Source organism: Suillus subalutaceus (genome assembly GCF_016647625.1).
Source record: "Suillus subalutaceus strain FC151 chromosome Unknown DFJ58scaffold_1, whole genome shotgun sequence".
Lineage (NCBI taxonomy): Eukaryota > Fungi > Basidiomycota > Agaricomycetes > Boletales > Suillaceae > Suillus > Suillus subalutaceus.
In genome coordinates, this window is record NW_024540250.1 from 419,558 (window position 1) to 442,089 (window position 22,532).

General features: G+C 48.0%; 10 protein-coding genes across 10 annotated transcripts; 5 read left to right on the forward strand and 5 right to left on the reverse strand.

Moving 5' to 3' along the window:
- Positions 1-478: 478 nt before the first annotated feature.
- On the reverse strand, positions 479-2,716 carry DFJ58DRAFT_720501 (Metallo-dependent hydrolase; the record flags this gene model as incomplete). The annotated part of the gene is made up of 14 exons (XM_041384714.1): positions 479-577; positions 631-696; positions 752-877; positions 930-942; positions 995-1,072; positions 1,122-1,320; positions 1,370-1,478; positions 1,532-1,664; positions 1,716-1,727; positions 1,783-1,826; positions 1,882-1,920; positions 1,979-2,335; positions 2,398-2,447; positions 2,497-2,716. The coding sequence occupies 14 exons, from the start codon at positions 2,714-2,716 to the stop codon at positions 479-481; spliced, it is 1,545 nt and encodes a 514-aa protein (XP_041251193.1).
- An 872-nt stretch (positions 2,717-3,588) lies between these two features.
- DFJ58DRAFT_752424 (uncharacterized protein) lies at positions 3,589-5,164 on the reverse strand. The gene is made up of 4 exons (XM_041387835.1): positions 5,102-5,164; positions 4,409-5,070; positions 4,192-4,358; positions 3,589-4,143 (listed from the first exon to the last, which is right to left on the reverse strand). The coding sequence occupies exons 1-4, from the start codon at positions 5,117-5,119 to the stop codon at positions 4,082-4,084; spliced, it is 909 nt and encodes a 302-aa protein (XP_041251194.1). The 5' UTR covers positions 5,120-5,164; the 3' UTR covers positions 3,589-4,081.
- A 414-nt stretch (positions 5,165-5,578) lies between these two features.
- On the reverse strand, positions 5,579-7,628 carry DFJ58DRAFT_752429 (uncharacterized protein). The gene is made up of 6 exons (XM_041387836.1): positions 7,545-7,628; positions 6,992-7,488; positions 6,821-6,938; positions 6,468-6,743; positions 6,124-6,399; positions 5,579-6,059 (listed from the first exon to the last, which is right to left on the reverse strand). Exons 1-6 carry the CDS (start codon positions 7,564-7,566, stop codon positions 5,773-5,775), a joined length of 1,476 nt encoding a protein of 491 aa, XP_041251195.1. The 5' UTR covers positions 7,567-7,628; the 3' UTR covers positions 5,579-5,772.
- A 96-nt stretch (positions 7,629-7,724) lies between these two features.
- On the forward strand, positions 7,725-10,077 carry DFJ58DRAFT_4283 (Metallo-dependent hydrolase). Its single transcript, XM_041380361.1, has 11 exons — positions 7,725-7,977; positions 8,030-8,076; positions 8,154-8,507; positions 8,563-8,601; positions 8,655-8,764; positions 8,814-8,946; positions 8,993-9,092; positions 9,154-9,461; positions 9,523-9,648; positions 9,704-9,769; positions 9,829-10,077. The coding sequence occupies exons 1-11, from the start codon at positions 7,761-7,763 to the stop codon at positions 9,937-9,939; spliced, it is 1,611 nt and encodes a 536-aa protein (XP_041251196.1). The 5' UTR covers positions 7,725-7,760; the 3' UTR covers positions 9,940-10,077.
- Position 10,078: 1 nt separating this feature from the next.
- Positions 10,079-11,619, forward strand: DFJ58DRAFT_4280 (uncharacterized protein). Its single transcript, XM_041380359.1, has 4 exons — positions 10,079-10,515; positions 10,567-10,769; positions 10,827-10,977; positions 11,026-11,619. The coding sequence occupies exons 1-4, from the start codon at positions 10,457-10,459 to the stop codon at positions 11,447-11,449; spliced, it is 837 nt and encodes a 278-aa protein (XP_041251197.1). The 5' UTR covers positions 10,079-10,456; the 3' UTR covers positions 11,450-11,619.
- On the forward strand, positions 11,587-12,796 carry DFJ58DRAFT_4363 (uncharacterized protein). Its single transcript, XM_041380400.1, has 5 exons — positions 11,587-11,625; positions 11,682-11,837; positions 11,888-12,090; positions 12,145-12,295; positions 12,351-12,796. The coding sequence occupies exons 2-5, from the start codon at positions 11,779-11,781 to the stop codon at positions 12,748-12,750; spliced, it is 813 nt and encodes a 270-aa protein (XP_041251198.1). The 5' UTR covers positions 11,587-11,625; positions 11,682-11,778; the 3' UTR covers positions 12,751-12,796.
- DFJ58DRAFT_693352 (PHP domain-like protein) lies at positions 12,645-14,349 on the reverse strand. Its single transcript, XM_041383415.1, has 5 exons — positions 14,132-14,349; positions 13,912-14,084; positions 13,444-13,859; positions 13,305-13,384; positions 12,645-13,237 (listed from the first exon to the last, which is right to left on the reverse strand). Exons 1-5 carry the CDS (start codon positions 14,283-14,285, stop codon positions 12,921-12,923), a joined length of 1,140 nt encoding a protein of 379 aa, XP_041251199.1. The 5' UTR covers positions 14,286-14,349; the 3' UTR covers positions 12,645-12,920.
- A 930-nt stretch (positions 14,350-15,279) lies between these two features.
- Positions 15,280-18,073, forward strand: DFJ58DRAFT_909457 (tryptophan synthase beta subunit-like PLP-dependent enzyme). Its single transcript, XM_041395141.1, has 10 exons — positions 15,280-15,410; positions 15,460-15,624; positions 15,672-15,765; positions 15,825-15,963; positions 16,015-16,111; positions 16,162-16,733; positions 16,780-16,822; positions 16,870-17,052; positions 17,102-17,755; positions 17,806-18,073. The coding sequence occupies exons 1-10, from the start codon at positions 15,369-15,371 to the stop codon at positions 17,893-17,895; spliced, it is 2,079 nt and encodes a 692-aa protein (XP_041251200.1). The 5' UTR covers positions 15,280-15,368; the 3' UTR covers positions 17,896-18,073.
- A 118-nt stretch (positions 18,074-18,191) lies between these two features.
- On the forward strand, positions 18,192-19,955 carry DFJ58DRAFT_851096 (uncharacterized protein; the record flags this gene model as incomplete). The annotated part of the gene is made up of 6 exons (XM_041393809.1): positions 18,192-18,262; positions 18,310-18,455; positions 18,515-18,851; positions 18,903-19,007; positions 19,059-19,454; positions 19,506-19,955. The coding sequence occupies 6 exons, from the start codon at positions 18,192-18,194 to the stop codon at positions 19,576-19,578; spliced, it is 1,128 nt and encodes a 375-aa protein (XP_041251201.1). The 3' UTR covers positions 19,579-19,955.
- DFJ58DRAFT_648393 (P-loop containing nucleoside triphosphate hydrolase protein) lies at positions 19,651-22,483 on the reverse strand (the record flags this gene model as incomplete). Its single annotated transcript, XM_041381472.1, has 19 exons — positions 19,651-19,778; positions 19,836-19,955; positions 20,008-20,107; positions 20,156-20,195; positions 20,243-20,435; positions 20,491-20,616; positions 20,668-20,839; positions 20,863-20,952; positions 21,001-21,077; positions 21,131-21,274; positions 21,328-21,389; positions 21,443-21,642; positions 21,694-21,852; positions 21,909-21,963; positions 22,007-22,173; positions 22,224-22,233; positions 22,289-22,316; positions 22,366-22,391; positions 22,455-22,483. 19 exons carry the CDS (start codon positions 22,481-22,483, stop codon positions 19,651-19,653), a joined length of 1,926 nt encoding a protein of 641 aa, XP_041251202.1.
- Positions 22,484-22,532: the final 49 nt, after the last annotated feature.

Here is a 22,532-nt window from a genome sequence, read left to right on the forward strand (position 1 = left end):
TCGTACTAGATATGCTACCACTCACTGGCGCTTTTACCGCTGAAATAGGTATTATGCAGCTCCTGGATCACGATATGAGGCCGGCGAAACGGTAGGGGTTTAATCAGATAGTGTGATACCGTTCGTAACGGTAGTGTCGTGAGTAGCCCCCGCACTAATCACTAGGTCGAGGTACATAGGAAGTGGACGATAAGTTGCTATCATTGGACAGCAATTACACAAGTTTGATGATTTCACGTATCTCTACAACATCCTGAGCTCTATATTTCGGTATTTCTGTGAGTGAGAGCCAAAGGTTCACGGACTCAACGTCGCAACCTCTTCTATGAACTTCAAGTTGGCCCACCGTCTTTCCCATGCATCCATGACCGAGCACTTGCCCCGTTCATCGAGCATGAAAAACTACCCATGGAGCATTACACAATGCAAGGGACAAACACAAGGACATGACTCACGGTGAAATCCGAGAGCCAAAGCTTCATGGATTCATCGCCGCAACCTCTTCTACGAATTTGGTCCACCGTCTTTCCCATGCATCCATAGCCGTGCGCTTGCTGCGTTCATCGAGCATGGAATACTACCCAGGAAACATCACACAATGCAAGAGACAAGGACAATGATACGACTCACAGTAATGCTGTCACGGGCCATCTGGCCAAGAGTAAGGAGTCCTGTAACTTCACTTGCTACTAGTACCTTTAAGCAAGTGATGAGTCTTGTTCTACTAAGGGACAAACAAGGAAGAGGTCACCTGGAAGAAATCAAAGGACAACCCCATGCTATTGAACATTGCAGGATCGTCGGAAGACAGTACTACAGGAATGCCTTGGTTCATAATTATCGGGAGGGGATGCATAGGCATCGATGAGGTGAGACGCTATCATTTGTTGAGTTAACAAGGTTCGGAGGCAGTATACAGAAAAACCTACTAGCACTTCATTTCTATTAGAAGGTTAAGATAAATTGGAGGCGTCTACTTATACGAGTCACTCACGATATAGGGCAGACTTCAATTGCTATTTTCTTCTCTCGACAAATTTGCATTAATTTGGGATGCTTGGCTAGTGAAAAGCTATGCAACATGAGTTAGCGAGCGCTTTATGCCATACAATGCACCTAACCCGTGTCCGATACGCTTTGTTCCAAGTAGAATGGCATCATACAGGTTCATATCCGCCGCAGAGCCATCGCCCAGAGTTTCACCGGCATGAAAGATGAATGGAATGTCCGGATGCTGCTCCGCGAAACGCAGAAGCGGCTCTGCGTAATAAATTAGTGGTTTACACTCTGCTCCATCTTCGTGGCCCACAAGATCAAATCCTGGAAGATAGAACACTTAGATCTAGGTCCGCTGACATAAAAAAACAACGAGACTTGCCAGCAATAAGGTCCGGAAATTCCTGCTTGAATCTGCTGCACTGATCTAGTTCTGCTTCCAATCCCTCAGGGGAAATAATTCTCAGGGTAGTATAGATAATCTGAGAAAAATATTAGTCTGAGCTCGAGTATCTTCAACCGAGACTAAGCTGACCTTCAACCCGGCGAAATCGTCTTCTCGGCCTTTTGCCTTCATTTCCGCTTTCATTTCGTTCGTGACCTCTTGAATTATCAAGAGTAGTTCACGTATTTCAAGTTTAGTCTTGGCGTCCTCTGCAAGTATATATCTGACGAAATGTCAGGCATCTCAAGCATAGTCGTATGTCTTTGCGACTCACTTGTTAAAGAAACTAGTTCGTATCTCAATATACTGAGATGCCATCGTCCATCGACGACCGGATGCACATCCGCAAGTATTCCTTTTGAATCGGCACAAATCGGATGATGGGCTAAGGTTCATCAGTACAGGCTCACATCTTGACTTCCAGCACGCCACAGGCTCACATCGGTCACGGCAAAGGTACTCCCAAACTTCTGCCAGATCTGCGAGTCCCTCACATTAAGGACATGTTCAGCAGGTCGCACGCTAATTGAAACTCACTTTCATCGGCGTATTGTACGTCTTAAACGCATCATTGGGATTGATCACAAAGGCGCTAAGCACCCACTTATCAAATCCAGCAGGACCGCCTAGTGCAGGATCGAAGAGCTCTCGCGCCTTCTTGATAGGAACCCAGCCGCCGGTGTATAAAATATCCGTGATACCAATTGCATTGGCAGCAGGATACTGTTCCACTGGAATCGGCTGGATCTTGGGTAGTACGGTTTCGAGAGAAGCCGCGTCTAACGGACCCGGAACACGGATATGTATCGCGGGATGACCTAGTGCCAGATCAAGCAGCGTTCTGGCCTCCACCGAGGCGTTCTGGTGCAAATGCAACAGTCCGCCCTTTGGCATCTACAGGGAAACCGTGGTCGAGATGGTCGGTGACGGGAAACACGATGATTTGCTATGCTTACTTTGGAGACTATTTTACTGTAGAGATCTGTCTTGACAATAATTTCTTTGGCTGTACGCGAATGTGAGAGGAAGTGCTAAACGCAAGTCGAGCCTCATACCATTCAGGAACTCCATCCCGGGGTATGGGTGAAGGACGTTCTCGTGATCAACTCCCCAAAAGGAGACGGCTTCTTTGGCACGGATGGAGCGCACGACTTCGTCTGCCTTGAGTTCGGCCATGGAATAATTCGCACGAACACGGTCTATTCGCAACGCGCGATCCTCTGCGATAAGTTTATCACGTCTCTGTAAGTAGTCGGCGAGCATTGGCGAGGGCATTGGTGAAGAGGGGGAAGATGGCGATTTCCATAAATTCAATAGTGTTATAAACGATTCACATTGTGGCGGGTGTGGGCCCAAGGACAGACTTTCACTTGGGCACATTCGCTTGACTCTATATTGCTGTGAGACCAGTGACGGACAAGCCTGTAGAGATAAACATCAATTTATCACAAAGGAAGGCATGCTATACCTATTATCAAAGCGTCTATGAGAAAACCTGAGCAATCTAGTAAAGAACACCGTGATGGAAGAACAGCACAGACCAGCCAGAATTGTGTATCTTGGAAATATATCCGGTACCGCACTAATTGGTGTTCCGTGCACTTAGAACCTGTGGTGGCAGACCGATTGGCAAAGGAAGACAGTTCTCCGTACTCAGGCTGCACATAAGTAGTAAGCGATGGGCAGTGCCGCATGGTTAGGTAAGTTCCAAATGTACCGTGCAATAACAATTTTAATGCAGGAATCCTAAATAACTCAGCATGTAAATGATTCATGCGGCGACGTACAATGAGCGGTAATGGTCCAGTGGTGACCAGCGTTCAGCTCGTCCAGGTCAATACACCATGATGCATCCGATAGCAGGCCACTGAGGCCAGTGATAACATACAAGAACAATTGGGCGCTTAATGACAGCAAATGTCAAATCCGGGTTCCGGGCTCCGGAATGGAAAATACTTAGGAAAAGCGACGTTCGACCAATGTTAGTAGGTCTGGGAATCGAGCCTTCCGTATGGCAGTCCGAATCGTAATGTATCCGACTCCAAGCTCCAGTACTTATTATAATGGCAGTGCGATCGAGAGCGCCGATACAAATTGCAATGATGAAAGCCGGAAAAGAACTTAGGCCGCCCTCAACTGCTACCAGATCGCTTGAAACAACGGTACTGCACGTGGTACTACTACAGCTCTAGATATTTATAAGCGCTTAAGCACAGCTAGTCGCTTGAAAGCTTAAGCTTGACCAGTTGAGCCGACGACATTGCAAGTGAGAAATTTCAGTGCTAGAATACGCTCTTCGATGTCCATCGACGTCCATCCTCCATGCTATAGCTACTATAGTACTACACCACATTGGGTCATCAGTTGAAAGTGGACGACCATCAGTTCAATGTATTCTGAATTTCCACGAATTTGCCGAAACAGCTAGGTTTGTACCTGACGCGTTCATATGAAATCTCCGGGGTATAACGGTCATTGCGAATGTGTGGTAAGAGGTCACCATGACTTAGCCAACGTCTTTCATCTCAGGACGAACAGTCGGATATCTATCTTCATCAGTGATTCCTGAATGCAACAGGTGCCATCACCATCCGGAATTCGTCTTTGGGTTTAATCGTGGCAACTAGTAGACGCAACTTATTATTGCTTGTCGCGAACAAAACCAGAAGGTGCTCCAGTCCATTTCATTACGCCGATATTCGCTGGGTTTTTGTTCGCATGAGTGAAGGCAATATTAGACCACGACTCACCTGGCCGTCTCTCCCATCCTCGTGCTTTTGCTTTAGCGGACGCCAGCCGACCTTTAATAGCAAGGCTTTGATTGATAAATTTGCGTATTTTTTGTGATGGGATGGTGTGAGCTGTTGAATGAACCTTGGATGCAAGTGAATCGGGTAGGGTACGGATAGTACGAGTTCTATAGTGGACTGGTCAGAAAGCTCACAGCGCAACGACCGAGATGCGCACCCGACAAGAAGGTCTTTGGCGCGTGCGAGTGGCCGTCGCTGCCGTCTTCTCGATGGTTGCACTTTTTGTAGTGACTTGGTTGCAGTAGTATCTGCCATCGCGTGCGCACTTTGCGAAGCAAATGCAGACGTGAAAAGCGTATCTTCCAGGTATTTCCCTTTGGCCGATGACTTCGTTAACGGAGGCTGGTCTTCGTCTCCTGATTCGTCATCACTGCCACTCGTCATCTCCTCATCCTCTTCTAGTCCGCTTTCAGCATCGAACTCTGCCATCTCTTCATCTATTCCACTGTTAACTGATCCTCCATCAGTCAGATTTTCTAGCTCGCCGTCGCCATTCTGGTCATCTCCATCATCCATTTCGGCAGCAGCGTCCTCCATTGCGCGGCGCATTCGCACCTCCAACGTGTTATCCTCAAGAACCTTATCCTCTTGACTAGAAGACCCGTCACTTTCGACATTAGATTCTCTTGGAGTTTTCTGCTTGCTCGTCCGTACTGCATTATTTGAAAGCTTCCCCAGACGCGTAACAACCGCCCGCTCCTTCAATTTCCGATCCCTTTCCCGGTTGTGTGCCTTCTTCCGCGCGTTTTCTTCTGCCTCAAAATCACGAAGGGTTTTCTTCTCCAGCTTAGCATTCCGATTGGAAATAGAGTGAGAAAACTGCTTCCGGAGCGTCATCGTCGCTTGAAACAGGATCAAGACGGGCCATATTGCAGCTATGGGATTAATTTTCCTACTGACGGTGAGTTTCTTGAATGTGCACAAAACTTTGAAACTCCGCAATATTGTCTGCACAGCGTCTCCTACTTCCATATGGGCGCCTTATGTGTCAGTCACTATCATTCCATAATATTAACGTGTTGAACACTACGTTCTGTAGTGCCGAATAAATGGCCATGAGCCTGCAAGTTAGCCATGGCCGCCGCACAGGGAGTTCCGCGTCCTGGCCAACCTGAAAGACCCAAGATCATCCATCTACAAGGCCTTGTACAATCGGAGGTTTTCATTTGCCGTCCGTGGACCAGAAATTGCCTATCCTTGTGGGCAACCATGACATCTATTTGGTTAGAGAAACCTGGAGAATCAGAAGACAAGGTGACTTTGGGAAGACATATGAATGCACTGAACGATCTTATGGCAAGTTGGCAACGCACTTCAAATGACTTGTGCCCTCCTCGGTGGTCATAACCAGGAATCTACGATAGATAAACCAACGTAATGACAGTACAACGCAGGTGTATCATGTATGTACTGTATACATAACGGGTATCGCCGTGGGGTAATGTGGGGTGTACATAAACCAAACGAGACTGGGAAACATCGATGCATCTGTGAACCCGTGGCTCACCCCCCGTATAAGTACTAAAGTTCGTCAACATCAACGATTTCTTCTCTCCTTTCATGTTCGTCAGCTGCACTTCCCATCCTCTCACTCTCAAAGGCAGTCTCCATCTGGCGCGTCAGGCTCCCCAAAAATAGCGCAGCCTGTTTGTGCGGGAACGTAAACCCACTCGCTAGGAAGCCAAGGCGTTCCTTGAAATCATCGCTCAATTTGTCAAGCTCGAGAGGAGTATACTTGACGCGCCGGTCCACTTCCGTGTCTTCAGAATCTGACAACTCGGTGTAGGCACGGAGGGAGAAGGATATTGCTGATTTTTGGGGATCAATTAAGTAGGCACACACGGGAGGGGAAAAAGGGGGAACAAAACTTACACCTCTCGACATGCTCCCACCCGTCGGTTTCATCCTTCACCGTCGCGACATACGTATACACACACGTATGCACGATGTCGTCTTCTATGCCCTCGCGCGGCTCCCATTTGATGTTCAAGACCAAGAGGTTTGAAAAATCCTCGTAGAATTGGATGGTTGCAGAGTGTTTTGGGTCTGCATCTGTGGAGGAGGTCTTGGTGTGGGGGTGTGGTTGTCGTGCGAGAAGCTGCTTTGAGCGCGCAATCTCGGCGTCAAGTTCAACGCGGATATCTTTCACTGCACATGCACAAACGATTCAGCATCACTACGGGAAGAACCTATCAGATCCAGCAAAAAAGGCGCACCACTCTGCTCAAGCTCGGCAATTCGCCGTTCACGCTCCTCGACAACTTTGTCCTTAGCTGCAAGTTCGTCCCGCATGTGTGCGAGCTTATCGTGCAGTGTGCGCTGTTCAGCATCAGCTGTAGCGCGAGTGAGGAAGTGAGGAATGGCTGAAGTGCTCGAACTGGGAGGTGGGTGTGTCGACCTGGACGGAGGATTTGGCTCAGGTTCAGATGTCCGGAAGAAGGGCGACTGGGAGGCGAGTTGTGTTTGGAGGGCTGTTATGATGGAGTCTTGTGCTGAAGCGATGATGATAGTGCAGGGAGAGGTACAGGACTTAATCTAGCTGGAATACCGTTAAGTAGGTGGCACTCACTTTTTGAACGACCATCATATAGAGCCGTAAGGTCATCAAGAGCTTGTTCAGCATCTGTTTTGCGAACCTGGAAGAGTTCCTCGAGTTGCTGCGAAAGTTTGTCGCGCTGATGCTCCAACTAATGGAATCATAAGCGTTACTCATCCGAACAACGGAGGGTATGAAACGTACATCTTTTGTCTTTGCCTTCCATCGCTCAAGCTCCTTGTGGATACGTGGGCTCAAGGGTGGTTTCTCAGGTTCGTGCTCTGGTTCACTATGATTTGAGGGGTCTTCAGCAATGAGAATTGGAGAGGGAAGTTTCTTGGCAGCAGGCTTGACGGGTTTTGGTTTGACGTGAGTGTCTTTTGCCATTGCTTGACTCTCTGGTGCTTTCCCCTTTGCTTGACTCTCCGGTGCTTTCCCCTTTGCCTGGCTTTCTGGGACTTTCCCGTTAATGCGACTTTCGGATGCCTTGCCCAGCCCCTTCTTTCTCTGTGGACGGGCCGTACTCGCGGGTAGATTAGGTGGCGGATCGATGAGCTCGATATCGTCTGAAGAGGAAGGGGGGGAAGAGGAAGATTCTGTTATTAGTTTACGATTACTTGATTGCTTAGACGTTGACGGCTGTGGGGACACGGTGCGCTGCCTTTTACGAGGTTTTGGACGCGTCGTAGCCTTCAATGCGTCTGCATTCACGTGCGCTCATCAGTTAAGTTGACTTAGCATATAAGGTCAAAATTACCCATTTCATCGCCCGAGGACATTATGATGGCGAGTACTAGATAGAATGTGGTTGGGTGGTTATAGGCCGCCCACGGCGTCGTTCAGGACTTGATTGCAGAATCACTTTGTGCAGTTCCGAAGCTATTGTCGTCTCACGTGATCCATTATCGCTCACATGACTTAAATGCTAAATTGCAACCATCATCTTGACATTGTATATTGGTGATCGGTTGTGATGACTCTCCTCGACGAGTACAACCGCAAACGAACCCAGCTCATTGCAGATGATCGAGCTCTTCGTGTCGATGCGGTCAATGGAGATCGCTTCTCTGAAAAATCGCGACAAGCAGACGCAATCTTACGTCGCATTCGCGAGGAAGAGGCAAAGTCGATTTGGGCAGTAGAGCATGAAGAAGTTCCTCATCCGTTCCCAGGAATGGAGTTCCTCACAGGTACACTCAAGCTCCCAAAACACAGAGTGTTAACTGATATCTTATTATGTAGGAAAGGACATTATCCTCAAGACCCAGCTCTTCAATCTCATCACCAAGGTTTGTCCATCTCTAAGTACTTAGAGGTCTCAGTCGCAGCTAGTTGCATGATTTTTATGACGCATTACATTACAAAGATGCCAAAAGGCGCGTTGTTGCACGTACATCTTGATCTCACCGTCAATGGCAATACCCTGCTGGCACTCGCCTTACAGCACACCTCAATCCATATCTGCGCATCAGCACGGGTCACGCCTGACTCCATCAAATCTCTCGAAATTGAATTTCGTCCTCTCCCACCCAGCTTCGTTCCACAGTGCATCTCGCTATCTCTACCCACCTACAAACCAGGACAGTGGGTACCCCTTCGCCGTGCGCGTGAGCAGTTCGATGCTGCCCTGGGTGGTACACAAGGTTTTGACCGCTGGGTCGCAAGCTGCCTCACAATCAACCCAAGCGATGCATATATCACGCATAATAATAACATTAGGGTAAGTCACTTTGTATCTTGTCGGACAAAAGAATACATTCTCAATCTCCGCAAAGATATGGGACAAATTCCGTGCAGCTGCTACACTCACAAGAGTAAGTACCCATGTTTAGGGATTGGTGGATACCATACTCATCGAGGTGCACAGAACTTGGTGTACTTTGCCCCAGTTTGGCGCGCATATATCCGGCAATTCCTCGAGGAAACCTTTACAGACGGTGTATCTTATGTAGAGGCGCGTATCAACTTCAGTCCAAAGTAAGGTTGGTTCTGTTGTGCTTGTCGTTTTTGATTGTGATATTGGTAGGTACATGATTGGTCCCGACGGGGAGGAAAATGTCCCACACAAAGAGTGGCTGAGCATGTTCCAGGACGTCCTGGTTGAATTTAAAGGGAGCCTACGAGCACAAGGAAGAGATGACGAATTTATCGGTGCTAAGGTGCTTGTTATCCTTTGTTTCGGGTCTCAAGCCTATAAAACAATAGATCATATACACGGTGGTCCGAAACTGCGAGCCTGAGGAGTTGGAGTGGTATCTCAACGACTGTATAGAGATGAAGAGGCTTTTCCCTGGTATCATTGCCGGTATGTTTTAGACGCTTTTAAGTTCTCGCATCATGACACCGCCGACAACGAACTCCTCAAGGTTTTGACCTCGTCGGGGACGAAAATATTTTTCGCCCACTCAAAGACTACCTCCCGCAGCTTCTTTCTTTCACCACCCTGCAAACCTCTCAAGGACTCCCCGAACACCATCATATCCCGTTCATATTTCATGCGGGTGAAACTACTGGTGACGGATCCATAGCAGATGACAATCTGTACGACGCACTGCTGTTAGGGACGAAGCGGATCGGACACGGATTCTCGCTTGTGAAACACCCAAAGCTGATGTCGATGTGCAGGGAACGCGGCGTAGCGCTAGAAGTCTGCCCAATTTCAAATGAGATATTGGTGCGTTGGACTCCCTTCCATCTTATCCTATCCGGACACTGATTGCGTGAGGGGCAAGTAGAGGTTGACGGCATCGATGCCGATGCATCCTCTCCCAATCTTGATCAATCATGGTGTACCAGTGGCACTGGGCTCAGATGACCCATCGCTGTTCCAGAACATGGGTTTGAGCTTTGACTTTTTCCAGGTTAGCTCCATTTTATGCCCCTCTCACATCGTCGTTCAAACATGCGCAACTACAGGTACTTGCAGCAAGCAACGTCACTGGTCTGCTCACGCTGGGACATATTGCACGAGACAGTATCCAGGTGCGCATTTCTCTATTTCTGTTCCACTTCAGGCAATGACTGGATGTATTCGGGCGCAGTACTCGATGCTCACGGCTGAAGAAAAGGCGCATGCGACGCTGAAATGGGAAGAACGCTGGGAGCGTTTCGTGGATGAGATTGTTGAATTTGGCGGGGTGCAACGGAACTAATTTATAACCACGGCTTGGATACCTTTCAGTGAACACCGCGATGGGGACGATGGTTGTGGTTATACCTGTAATTGTGGATGCAAGAACATCTTGCTGTGCTTCAATTTATGTCATTCTTAGGTTTTTGTTACGGCCTCAGCTGGTTTGGCGCCTTTAGCTCTGCGCTCCTGTCCGCGCCTTCGCGGGCTTCCCATCGATCAATGCACACCGAGGATCGGTCCCAACAACGCGTAATCAACATTTAATACCGCCGTACCCGTCGGACAATTGCATATGCTATCATGACCAACCGACTGTGTGATGAATGCACCCTGCGGAGAGACGGCGGGGAACTTTCTTGGATGGTGAAGTATATGGACTCGACCCTGGCATCAAGATCACGACACAATATATCAGACACGGAGTCTTGGCCCAATATATTTACTAAATCTTCCTTCTATTCAGTCCGCGTTGTGGAGATTACTTATACACAGTAGTGGACATAAGGTCGGTACCCCTGCTTTCAAATCCGAAACTCATGTCTCCAAAAGTCATTCTAGTAACTGGTTGTTCAAACGGCGGAATTGGCTTTTATTTGTAAGTCCGTTGTCTCCAATGATATCAAACCAGCGCGACTAATAAAAACAGATGTGAGCGCTTTGCCGAACAGGGATGCACCGTGTATGCCACATCTCGCAGGCTGGAGACGATGGACGGCTTCAAGCATCCGGTAGAAAAGCGTGCCATGGATGTGACCAGCGATGTCGATGTTAAACTCGTCGTACAGTCTATTCTAGAAGAACAGGGGAAAATCGACATTGTTGTGAATAATGCCGGTGCTATTGCCATCGGTTCGTTAAAAATTTTCGAGCTGCAGTGAATCGATTGACATGTTCGTTTTCTCGTAGGACCGTTGCTTGATGCGTCCTTAGATCAGGCTAGAAAAGCCTTTGAGACCAACACGTTCTCAATCTTGCGGGTTGCACAAGCAGTCGCGCCTTCCATGGTCGAATGCAAACAAGGGCTTATCGTCAACATTGGGTCACTTGTAGGCAATATGTGAGCACGGTGCGATGATGTGATCTTTCGTCTGACCCCTTTCAATAGCCCTACTCCTTGGAATGAATTATACTGCGCAGCCAAGGCGGCGGTTCGTGCCTTCACTGATGTCCTGGCCATGGAATGCAGGCCCTTTGGTGTTAAAGTGATGTTGGTAGCACCAGGTCAAGTTCGGTCAAATATTACTACTAACCAGGCAGCCACCTTGGAATTATCCCCCACGTCCATTTACAAGCCTTACTTCGATCGGATGTACGAACGCCTGAATGGTGGTCAAGCCAAAGGGAACATGGATACCGACGAATTTGCACGCCGTGTGGTTGCAAAAGTGCTGAGTCCCAACCCTCCAAGTTATATGTCACTTGGGGGCAAGTCGGGTCTTTTCGAATTCTTCTGCTGGCTCCCTCGTTGGCTTGTCCTCTGGATTTTGGGATCGTGGATGGTGTGGAAGAAGACTGAGCTATCTGTATAGCTACCGCATACCATCTCGCTTACCATGGAAAGGAAGATATGATAGGGGGTGAACATATATGACTGTCTGTGATGATGAAGCACGTTCTTTAGGAAAACACCCGAGAACTATTCACGTGGCAACCGCTAGTCTACATCCCCTTTCGACTCACCTCCGGTATTAGCAGCTCGTGACATGTACGATGTCCGTATCAATATCACGGAATTCTGATTTACCGAATTGCATATACAAGTTATGGGATATCGGGTAGAGTCGTCTGATACGTAGAAGGGAGCGACTTGTCTTTCTTGAGTTAGGTTTGGCTAGGGAGACTACCTCATCTGAGAATCATGTCTGGAAAAGTCGTTCTAGTGACTGGCTGTTCAAAAGGCGGAATCGGCTTCTATTTGTATGTCCTCTGTCTCCAAAAATTTCGGGCGCTTCAACTCATGATAACAGATGTGAACACCTTTCTGAGCAGGGATGTACCGTGTATGCTACATCTCGCAGGCTGGAGACGATGGACGGCTTCAAACATCCGGTTGAAAAGCGCGTCATGGATGTGACCAGCGATGACGATGTAAAACTCGTCGTGCAGTCTATTCTGGAAGAGCAGGGGAAGATTGATATCGTCGTGAACAATGCTGGTGCTATTGCAATCGGTTTGTCAAGTTGACTCGAGCCATGAACCGATTGTCATGTTTGATCTCTCGCAGGACCGTTACTTGATGTGTCCTTAGATCAGGCTAGAAAAGCCTTTGAGACCAACACATATTCAGTCTTGCGGGTTGCACAGGCAGTTGTACCTTCCATGGTGGAACGCAAGCAAGGGCTTATCGTTAACATTGGATCACTTGCAGGAAACATGTGAGCACGGTGCAATAATACGATCTTTCAGCTGACCTTGTCTGACTCTGAATAGTGCCACCCCATGGAACGGATTATACTCAGCAGCCAAGGCAGCAGTTCGCGCGCTCAGTGATGTTTTGGCCATGGAATGCAAGCCCTTCGGTGTTAAAGTGATGTTGGTAGCACCAGGTCAAGTTCGGTCAAATATCACCGCTAACCAGGCAGCCACCTTGGAATTATCCCCCACGTCCATCTACAAGCCTTACTTCGATCGAGTGTACGAACGCCTGAATGGCAGTCAAGCTAAAGGGAGCATGGATACCGATGAATTTGCACGCCGTGTGGTTGCAAAAGTGCTGAGTCCCAGTCCTCCAAGTTACATGACACTGGGGGGCAAGTCTCGTATTTTCGGATTCCTCCATTGGCTCCCTCATTGGCTTGTCCTCTGGATCGTGGGATCGATGATGGTATAGAGGAAGATCTGAACTATCTACGTAGCTACAGTGTACCATCTCCGAGTCATTTGCCATGGAAAGGAAGAACTAATGAGTGGTCGCGGACCACTCAGATGACTATGACGAAGGCATGTTCTGTAAGATAATACGAATCAATTATGTGGCAATTGCTAGACTGCACCAGGTCTCTATCTATTCCCTCCTTTCTTCTTTTTTCTTCGGGACTCGCCCTCGGCATTAGCAGCTTCTCTGATTTTTTTCTTGACATGTCCGTTTGTCGTAGATTGGAGACCAACTTCATCACAAGTCCGCTTCTTGCTTCCCGCTGGTTGAGACAGTGTCAGAGCAGGATTCGGGGATGATTGACTCGATGTTTGTGAGATATTCACGTTGTCACGTGTGTTCTCGCCATCTCCGGTCTGCTGGGTGGGAGGCACCACCTGAGTAGCTTTTGGAACCACCAACCTGGGTTCTGATAGGACGGCTCGATAGGTTTTGCGCGCCTCTGTCAGGTTTCCACGAGGAAGAGGAGGATCAGATTGTTGATGAATGTTTTTTAATGAGTAGCTTACGTGCACGCAAGATGAGTGATTTGGGCACAGCAACTGATGCATCGTGAGCCAAATTTTGTGCCAGGTCCAGCAGTGTGAGCCTGAAATGAAGGTGGACCGAAACATAAATAAACCAACAAGAAAAAATCAATAGACTCACAAATTTGCTATATCCTTGGGTCCTCTATAGTCTGCCTCAGAGGCAACTCCACCACTCACAACAATGCCTTTGCCCTTTGTCACCCGCACGACTTCTCGTGCAGCAGCCCACCAATTCCGTTTTCCACTTACACCAGTATCACTGACACCAAAAGTTGATAGACTGGCGTCACTTTCACCGCCAATGGCTCCTGCGTAGTTGATTTCGAACACCGCACCGTTCTTTATGGCAGTTCTGACCAACGTGTGCTTCAACTGGAAGGGCAGTCGGGGGAGCGTTAAAGGAAGAGCAATGATGTGTGCAGTGAGGGGCGAAGGAAGGCTGTGCGTGAGGCAAGCAAGTGAAAATGTCGCGGAGGTCGTAGGCAGGAGAGCAATTACATCGTAGGGCTCAACAAGTGAGACATTTGCGTTCGTCTTGCATTCAAAAAAGTTACGCTACTGGTGACCACAGAAGGTAGGCACTCACCAAACCAAAGCCTTTCTCACTGTCATTATCGAGAACAATTGTAAGTCGCTTCAAGAATACCGTCCCTGGCCTCGCTTTCAACTGCTTAAAAAGTTCATCCAGAATGTTGACATGAGTTTTTGGGTCGATTTTCTTGTTCACCGATTGATTAAACGCAATCACAGCGTATCCTACTGTGATGCAATTAGCATTTGCTTTACATGGCGCGAAATAAACAGACAATGTTCAAGAAGGTCCAGACGAGCTTCAATTCCCTTTATCTGAGCAGGAGTGAAAGCTGTCGACGAGGATTGCTGGGGTTGTTTGTTTTTATTCTTCTTTGATTGAGAAATGGATCCAGATGCAGTGACCGGGAAATTAAGGTCAAAGTGCATCTTGAATTTTAATGGAAAGCTGCAGCTGGGAGTTGTATGGTAGGCTAGACTGAAGCTACTGACGTCAACTAGAATAAGGTTCATGTCCCGATCTAGGGTTACGCTTTACTTTCTTGCTACAGCTGTAGCTTGCCCCCCTTGAAACATTATAAACATGATTTCATGCGAGAGACACGCGTGAATTCACGGTGCCACGGGTTGGAACGTACTGGAGCACTTGAGCGTTTCAAGGATTGTTGGCGTTTCATTTTGACCATCCCCTATTAGAGCACCGCTCAAGTGAGAATCAACGTAAGTAGAACAACTCATCAAAACGGAGATCTTAAACTGTTAGGTAAGAGTAACTACTGAGTGAAGAAACAAAAGAGGAAGGGACCGCATCAAGTGCGCGGACATGTCGTTGGACTCCCCCGAAATGTGACCCGCAAGCTGAATACTAAGTACCGTCATATACAATAAATTTGACGGCAGTCTATGTATAAGGCCACGGGGATCCATCGCCACATACTAAGGGCGTGAGGATAAGATGTCCACATTACTCGTCGTCGATAGTGTTGCCCAACCGACCGTGGGGCTAAGACGTCTACCGAAGTCCTGACACCAGCCGCAATGGGGGTAAGGCGAGTTTGATACTGCGGCCATCGTCAGAGATGGGGCGCCGCAAAGTGCACTGGGCCCTACCGAAAATATTTTCAGTGATTTTGCCCTCGAGGAGCGAGGAGGTTTTGTTGCAGAGTTTTACAATGTACGCACGACTGATGACCAGAAAGGCCGGGGGGAGAGCAAAAATATGGTCGGTGCTCTCAAACGCATCACAACCAGTGACACCACGGCGGCGTATCGCGAAATTGACCATTCATATTTCAGATGGGCCGCGCCTGTTCAGTACTAGTATCAAGTTGTTGTTTTACCATTTACGCTGTGTACAGCTGGCCTCGATTGAGTCACGGCAACTTATGCAGGACAAATAGGTACTGTCACGTGATCGGTTACTGTTAGATCTCGATCATGGCGGAATAGATCATGATAAAAGGCAAGCAGTGACTCGTTTCAAGTACGTTTCAGCTTCCTTCACCATAGATCATGGACGCTCTCAAAGCCGTATTCGAAGCAAAAAAGGCGGAGGTGACCTGAATTTCTCTGAAATCTATGCTTGAATTGAACACTTGAATAGGGAACCCCAGCATTAGTGACCTTCGTCACTGCCGGATACCCAAGGACACAAGACACTGTGCCTATCTTGCTGGCCATGCAAGCTGGAGGGGCAGACATAATCGAACTTGGTGTGCCCTTCTCCGACCCCATTGCGGATGGCCCAGCTATCCAAGAGACCAATACTGTATGTTTGACTCTCGATATGATCACTTAAATACCGACGCGAGATAGGTTGCGCTTAAAAATGATATTGAATACGCCACTGTACTTGGAATGTTGCGACAAGCGAGAAGCCAAGGATTGAAGGCGCCGGTCCTTCTTATGGGTATGCTGTATCCATCTTTATTGCAGCATACCTCTTAGACTGACTGTCGTCTCCACCAGGGTATTACAATCCAATGCTTGCGTATGGAGAGGACAAGGCAATCCAAGACGCTCGTGAAGCTGGTGCAAACGGATTTGTCATGGTCGATCTTCCACCTGAAGAGGCCCTCAACTTCCGTGACAAGTGCACCAAGGCAGAGTAAGTTAATCGAGATCGTCTTGGTTTGTACTGACCTGTTCCGTTTCTCAGCTTGTCATATGTTCCCCTCATCGCACCATCGACATCCTTGCATCGCATCCAATTTCTCTCGTCCATTGCTGACTCTTTCATCTATGTAGTGTCAAAGGTATGCAAACCCGTTTGATGATAATTTATGTGTATCTGACCATCGTGAAGATGGGAACAACTGGCTCTTCTATCCTAGGGACAATGAATGCTGCCCTTCCGGATATCATCGCCCGCATCCGAGAATACACGGCTGTCCCACTGGCGGTCGGCTTCGGTGTTGCAACGCGCGCTCATTTTGACGTTGTCGCTGATGCTGGAGCAGATGGCGTTGTTGTTGGTAGCCGTCTCGTGAGCATCATAAAGGAGGCACCTCTCGACTCGATACCTCAAACCGTTGAGAACTACTGCCTGGAGATTAGCTTGAAGGGGCAGCCTACTCGCATGCGGTCGCTGCCGACTTCAAAAACTTCAACGCCTTCTAATGGTGCTTTGAAGTCACCCACGGTTGCCCTACTTCCCGCACGTTTTGGTCAGTTCGGTGGACAGTACGTCCCAGAGGCACTTTTCGATTGCCTAGTGGAGCTCGAGGAAGCTCACAACTCGGCTATCGATGACCCTAAGTTCTGGGAGGAGTTTCAAGGCTATTATGGATACATGAATCGCCCGTCAAAACTTTACTTTGCAGAAAGCTTGACGAACCATGCTGGCGGCGCCCAGATTTGGCTGAAGCGTGAGGACCTGTGAGTCACCTGCCGAAAGTACCTACGATATACTAACAGACTATAGGAATCATACGGGTTCTCACAAAATCAACAACGCCATTGGGCAGGTAGGATTGCATATTCGTTCCTTGCTTGTGTAGTGACATTTTGTCAGATCTTGCTTGCTCGTCGTCTAGGCAAGACACGCATCATCGCCGAGACCGGTGCTGGTCAACACGGTGTCGCAACTGCCACTGTGTGTGCACGATTCAACATGGAATGTGTCGTCTACATGGGTGCAGAGGATGTTCGTCGCCAAGCCTTGAATGTCTTCCGAATGAACATGCTTGGTGCTAAAGTCTGTTGTTTTGTCCTGCGCTGTCCTGTGTATATTGACCTCCATCTAGGTCATACCCGTCGAGTCAGGTTCTCGTACTTTGAAGGATGCTGTCAATGAAGCCATGCGCGACTGGGTGACAAACCTTTCCACAACACACTATCTTGTCGGCTCCTGCATCGGTCCACACCCATTCCCGACGATTGTGCGCGACTTCCAAAAGGTGATTGGCCAAGAGATCAAATCACAGTTAAAAGAGGCCAAGGGAAAACTCCCAGACGTCATTGTCGCGTGCGTCGGTGGTGGGAGCAATGCCATTGGGACGTTTTATGACTTCATTCCCGACAAGAACGTGAGGCTCGTGGGTGTGGAGGCTGGCGGTGAAGGTTTGGATAGCGATCGGCATAGTGCAACCCTCTCGAAAGGACAGCCCGGTGTGTTGCATGGTGTGAGAACATACATCCTGCAGTCGAAGGCTGGCCAGATCATCGAGACACACTCGGTCAGCGCGGGTCTTGATTACCCTGGCGTCGGGCCAGAGCATTCTTGGCTCAAGGACTCTGGTAGAGCAGAGTATGTTGCTGCGACAGACGAGGAGGCACTCAGAGGGTTCCGACTTTGCACCCAGTTGGAGGGTATCATTCCTGCTCTCGAGTCATCGCATGCTATTTGGGAAGGCGTCCGTCGTGCCAAAACACTGCCAAAAGATACCGATCTTGTCATTGTACGTATCAATTTTCTCCATTTGCGCGGCGCTCATATAGTATTGTACAGTGTCTCTCGGGGAGAGGCGACAAGGATGTAGAACAGATATCGGAATTGCTCCCTGGAAAATGGGCTGACAAGCTTGACTGGCACATTTGAGAAATCAGGCTTGCTGGTGGGCTCTCAAAAGATTATCTATTCCCGTGGTTGATAGCCGTATGAATGAAGAACGACAAGGCGGCTATGTAGCTTCTTCCAAGTCGTGGTAGAATTATAGACGATGTACGAACGGCGATGTACTTATTACTTGTAACATGCGGCTACTTACGGCAACTTGAAGTATGACTCGACTCTGCTGTTGTGACTACATCGTGCAAGTCTTTTAGATCTAGTACATCCAGTGACCAGTCTCAGATACCTGCACCGTTTGACCACAAAGAACGGAACTAGAAGCTATGGCTACTGACCCATCGAGTATCGCAAACCAGCGAGTCGTCGACACCCTTGCATCTAGATTGCGGAGACGGTGAGTTTAAACCTCCAATCATGTCCCTACATCATATATCATGACAGGCAAGTTGTAGGGTCCCGTGAAACTGCTCTCGAGACCGTCCTTGTCCTGAGACAGGTTATCTCCAAAGTGCGGTTCTCTAACATCGACCAACTCGTCGAAATTATCCGATCCGTTGGACGAAAACTTGTGGAGGCACAACCTAAAGGTTCTCCTCCAATTCTGTTCCACACGGTTTGGCATCTCATCATCTTGTATCGTCGTCAGAACATACGGTTGGGAACACTGTACGGAAAGTACTACATCATATCCGGGAGGAATACCACACTGCTTCGCAAGGGACTGCGGTTGTGTCGACATCAAACGATACCTTGTCGATCGCAAAGTTTGTGTTGCAAGGACAACCACGGAAACAGAACGTTCCACAAAAGACGACTTTGAACAAGTCGCAAGTCATGTTGAAGGAGAACGACGAGGACGATCCTGATGCATTTGCTCGAACGCTTAAACCCGTTCTTATGGAAGCCATCCAGGATGTACTGGATGAGCTGGAAACAGTATACGATAATATCTCAAAAAATGCAAAGGATCATATACATTCCGAGTGAGTTTGCTGTGTTCCAAGGCCGTCTGATTTGTTGCTGAGTTCAGATAGCGAGATAATCCTGACCATCGGAAAGTCAAGCACCGTTGAAGCATTCCTTAAAGCTGCAGCGCCATATCGGAAATATACTGTTATCATTGCGGATACTGCACCATCGTTCGTACCTGATATTTCCTGTTATGACCTCTAGTCCTCATGGTACATTAGATATAGCGGACATGATATGGCTCAATCTCTGTCATCCGCTGGAATTTCTACAGTTCTTGTTCCCGATTCATCCATCTATGCACTCATGTCTCGTATCAACAAAGTCATGCTTGGCGCGCATGCGATACTAGCCAACGGTGGCATGTTTGCGATAACAGGATCTCTACTTGCTGCCACGGCAGCTAGAGCGCATAGCACCCCGGTTGTTGTGTGTGCTGGACAATTTAAACTCACCCCGCAATGGAATTTGTATCACGAATATGGCGCGCTCGACTTCGCAGATCCAAGTAGTGTGCTAGGTTTCGAAGAGGGCAACCTCGTAGATAAGGTTGACGTGGTCAACCCCTTCTATGATTATGTCCGACCAGAGTTGATCGATGCATTTATTACAAACGAGTGAGTAATTAGTGTATGTGGGTTTTGCTCTCTCCTCAACGCGTTATATAGTGGAGATCACCCTCCATCGTCGGTCTATCGCCTTATCAAGGAGGCATATGACGATGAGGATTATGAACTGTAGTAGAGTCATGTAGACCAAGCGTGCTGCAGACGCAGTGTATTTGCACTACCACTTGAGCGTACTGTTCGCCATTCATTTGCTCTTGGTGCTCAGTATATCGAAGAAAGCGTCTTGGGGAAGGTCGACAGATCCAATGCGCTTCATCTTGCGCTTGCTCTCCTTTTGATTTTCCAGATGTTTCATTTTGCGCTCGTAGTGGCCTACACGAGAAATTTCATGAACGGCAGGAAATATCGGAGATCTGTTTATGTACGTACCTCCGTAGAGCCCAGCGGTGACGTCTGCACGCATTGCTGATAAAGTCTCGCGAGCAATAATTTTCTTGCCGACCGCAGCCTGTATCGGAACTTCGAATAGCTGACGAGGGATCACTTTATCTGCCATCATTTTCAGCACCAGCATGTTGGAAGGGAAAACGTCATCACGCACGAAGCTTCTTAACCCACTTTCTGCCAACTTCGTGTTGAGCCGATCGATGGACTACAAGAGCGAGTGCGTCCACTGGTTTCCCATTCAAAAGAAAGACCATCTACACAATGTCAGTGGAATGTGTAATATAGATACTTCCACCACGTACCTTCGCGAGGTCGCTGATTTTATATCCGCCATCTTCATAGCTACGGATGTTTCAGCATTTATCCTTATTTATATCGCCAGTGCTCACTCAAAACTGGCATAGCCTGAGCTCCGGCTCTTCAGTTGATCAAAGAAATCTGTGACAATTTCACTGAGGGGCAATGTGCACGTCAAGATGGCGCGTGCAGACGCTTCTGAGGTGCTTCCTGAATCCAGGTACCGGTGGTCAAGGTTCTCGGCACGATGCGCAAAGCAAAGGTTCATCATCTCCCCCATATATTCTAATATTTAAAAATATCAGCGAGATCGCTTTCGCCAACTTTACGGAGTGCTAACCTTCAGGAACAATGATAGAAGCGTTTACAACAGGTTCTTGCACTTGCTTCACTTTGCTGGATGTGTCCGATGTGTCCGGGAATTCCGTAGGATTGCTAATCATAACCGTTTTATCCTTGTATACGACTTTCTGATCTTCAGCGGTAGCTCGAATACGAAGCTAGAGTTGTCACATACTTTTATATGGGACAGTTGGAGCAGTTATTATTATGTTTGCATCATATTCATCTTCCAGACGCTGTCGAAAAACATCCATGTGCAGTGTCCCGAGGAAGCCAAGGCGACACCCTTGCCCCAACGCGGTAGAGGACTCGCGTTGGATAGTCACGCTCCTGTCCGTCAGGGTAAGCTACGAAAGTGTAAGAGTAGGACAGGAATTCGAATATAAAAACATGCCCTCTTGATGGATTCCTCGAGCTTAATGAAGTCATTGCTATCCACTGGGAATACGCCGGCATAGACCTAGATCAGATAAGGACCGATCGTGGAGATTCGATATTGGAAACAAACCATAGCCTTAGACGGCTGGAATCCAGGCATAGGATCAACAAGCTCACCGACGCGATGGAGTGTGTCTCCAATATGAGCTGAGAGCAATGATCAGAATATGACTAACATAAAACGGTAGCTGTTATCCTACCCTCAGAAGATTCTTTCATGTTGCACGCTATGTAGCCAACTTGTCCAGACTGTAGACTCGATGTTGGGACCTCTTCAGGGTGCATCACGCCGACTTCAGTGATCTCATATTTCTTTCGGGTATGACAAGACGCAATCCTGTCCCCTACATGCCACTAAGTGATGAAGGTAACACGCGAAGAGAGTATATGAACCAACCTTTTTGAATGATACCATCCTGTATGCTGACGAGGGAAATGACACCCCTGTAGCGGTCATATCTGAGGCACTACTTGAACCACAGAAGGGGAAGTACAGATAGACATATACGGACAGTGAGTCAAACATAAAGGCTTTGAGAGGGGAGTGTATATTTCCAGAAGGAGGTGGTACGCGGTCCACGATAGCTCTTAGAACTGCTTCCACTCCTTGGCCAGTTTTTGCAGATATATGGAGAATTTCACTCGGGTCAATGCCAAAAGTTGACTGGAGTTGAGCGGCCATTCGTTCTGGTTGTGATGCGGGCAAGTCAATCTGCAAAGTCGGTTAGCTGGCATCATATTCAGTAGTCAAGCGAGATCTAACCTTGGTCAAGACTGGGATGATCTTTAGTCCTCGTTCCTTGGCGATGTGAAAGACGGAAATCGACTGCGCCTGAACGCCCTGCGAGGCGTCTACCAGCAATAGAGCGCCTTGACACGCAGCCAAGGATCGTGAAACCTCCCAAGCAAAGTCAACATGGCCCTGTGACACAAACGGTGCTAAGTTCCTCGTCAAGACCAAGTATAAAATTTCATTACAGGGGTATCGATGAGATTCAGCAAGTGCTGTTTTCCATGAGCCACGTGTATCATACTGAGCTTCATCAGTCAACCATTTTGAAAAGAGAATGTGACACAAACCTTGCTGTCTGTGCCTTGACTTCGCGAAGTTAATCATCTTCAACAGAAGTAGATCCATAACTATAGATGACCCACCGGTAATACCCCGCTCGCGTTCCACCTTTAGCTTGTCTAGGACCTGCTGGTTAATTCCCGTCGACTTCATTTGAATAGTGCCAGTGAGCTGAGTGATTTAAACTATGAGAACCGAGGTTTATACACGAAGCGACAGACCTCTAACAATCTACAGTGTTATATCTCGTCAGTAAAGAAATTAACTACTTTGCGTAGAAGCCCACCTATCTGCCAAGGTTGATTTACCATGGTCTGGGAGCAAAGTTCAGAAGAGACCGTGGAGACCAAACATTAAAACTACCAATGTGTGCGATAATGGAAAAGTTTCTAGCGCGGTTTAACACGTATAAGCTTCAACTCTGGACGTATACTGGTGCATCATCATCGTACCTAATGACTTCGCAAGGAAACTCTTCCATCCTCAGGGATTTTGGTGTAACAGCCAGACATACTGGGGTAGAACTCAGG

Excerpts from the sequence above, each read along its gene's own strand:
- DFJ58DRAFT_752424 (XM_041387835.1), bottom strand. Across the intron at positions 4,359-4,408 it reads GCCAAAGACCTTCTTGTCGG|AACTCGTACTATCCGTACCC; the intron begins GTGCGCATCTCG and ends AGTCCACTATAG. Across the intron at positions 4,144-4,191 it reads AGGATGGGAGAGACGGCCAG|CGAATATCGGCGTAATGAAA; the intron begins GTGAGTCGTGGT and ends ACAAAAACCCAG.
- DFJ58DRAFT_752429 (XM_041387836.1), bottom strand. The coding sequence starts at position 7,566 with ATGTCCTCGGGCGATGAAATGG. Across the intron at positions 7,489-7,544 it reads GTCCTCGGGCGATGAAATGG|ACGCATTGAAGGCTACGACG; the intron begins GTAATTTTGACC and ends ACGTGAATGCAG. Across the intron at positions 6,060-6,123 it reads GTGGGAGCATGTCGAGAGGT|CAATATCCTTCTCCCTCCGT; the intron begins GTAAGTTTTGTT and ends CCCAAAAATCAG.
- DFJ58DRAFT_4283 (XM_041380361.1), top strand. The coding sequence starts at position 7,761 with ATGACTCTCCTCGACGAGTACAACCGCAAACGAACCCAGCTCATTGCA. Across the intron at positions 9,093-9,153 it reads TTTCCCTGGTATCATTGCCG|GTTTTGACCTCGTCGGGGAC; the intron begins GTATGTTTTAGA and ends GAACTCCTCAAG. Across the intron at positions 9,770-9,828 it reads TTGCACGAGACAGTATCCAG|TACTCGATGCTCACGGCTGA; the intron begins GTGCGCATTTCT and ends ATTCGGGCGCAG.
- DFJ58DRAFT_4280 (XM_041380359.1), top strand. The coding sequence starts at position 10,457 with ATGTCTCCAAAAGTCATTCTAGTAACTGGTTGTTCAAACGGCGGAATT. Across the intron at positions 10,770-10,826 it reads TGCCGGTGCTATTGCCATCG|GACCGTTGCTTGATGCGTCC; the intron begins GTTCGTTAAAAA and ends GTTTTCTCGTAG. Across the intron at positions 10,978-11,025 it reads GGGTCACTTGTAGGCAATAT|CCCTACTCCTTGGAATGAAT; the intron begins GTGAGCACGGTG and ends CCCTTTCAATAG.
- DFJ58DRAFT_4363 (XM_041380400.1), top strand. The coding sequence starts at position 11,779 with ATGTCTGGAAAAGTCGTTCTAGTGACTGGCTGTTCAAAAGGCGGAATC. Across the intron at positions 11,838-11,887 it reads GGCGGAATCGGCTTCTATTT|ATGTGAACACCTTTCTGAGC; the intron begins GTATGTCCTCTG and ends TCATGATAACAG. Across the intron at positions 12,296-12,350 it reads GGATCACTTGCAGGAAACAT|TGCCACCCCATGGAACGGAT; the intron begins GTGAGCACGGTG and ends GACTCTGAATAG.
- DFJ58DRAFT_693352 (XM_041383415.1), bottom strand. The coding sequence starts at position 14,285 with ATGCACTTTGACCTTAATTTCCCGGTCACTGCATCTGGATCCATTTCT. Across the intron at positions 13,385-13,443 it reads CCCAAGGATATAGCAAATTT|GCTCACACTGCTGGACCTGG; the intron begins GTGAGTCTATTG and ends CCTTCATTTCAG. Across the intron at positions 13,238-13,304 it reads ATCACTCATCTTGCGTGCAC|AGGCGCGCAAAACCTATCGA; the intron begins GTAAGCTACTCA and ends GAAACCTGACAG.
- DFJ58DRAFT_909457 (XM_041395141.1), top strand. The coding sequence starts at position 15,369 with ATGGACGCTCTCAAAGCCGTATTCGAAGCAAAAAAGGCGGAG. Across the intron at positions 16,734-16,779 it reads TGGCTGAAGCGTGAGGACCT|GAATCATACGGGTTCTCACA; the intron begins GTGAGTCACCTG and ends AACAGACTATAG. Across the intron at positions 17,053-17,101 it reads TGAACATGCTTGGTGCTAAA|GTCATACCCGTCGAGTCAGG; the intron begins GTCTGTTGTTTT and ends ACCTCCATCTAG.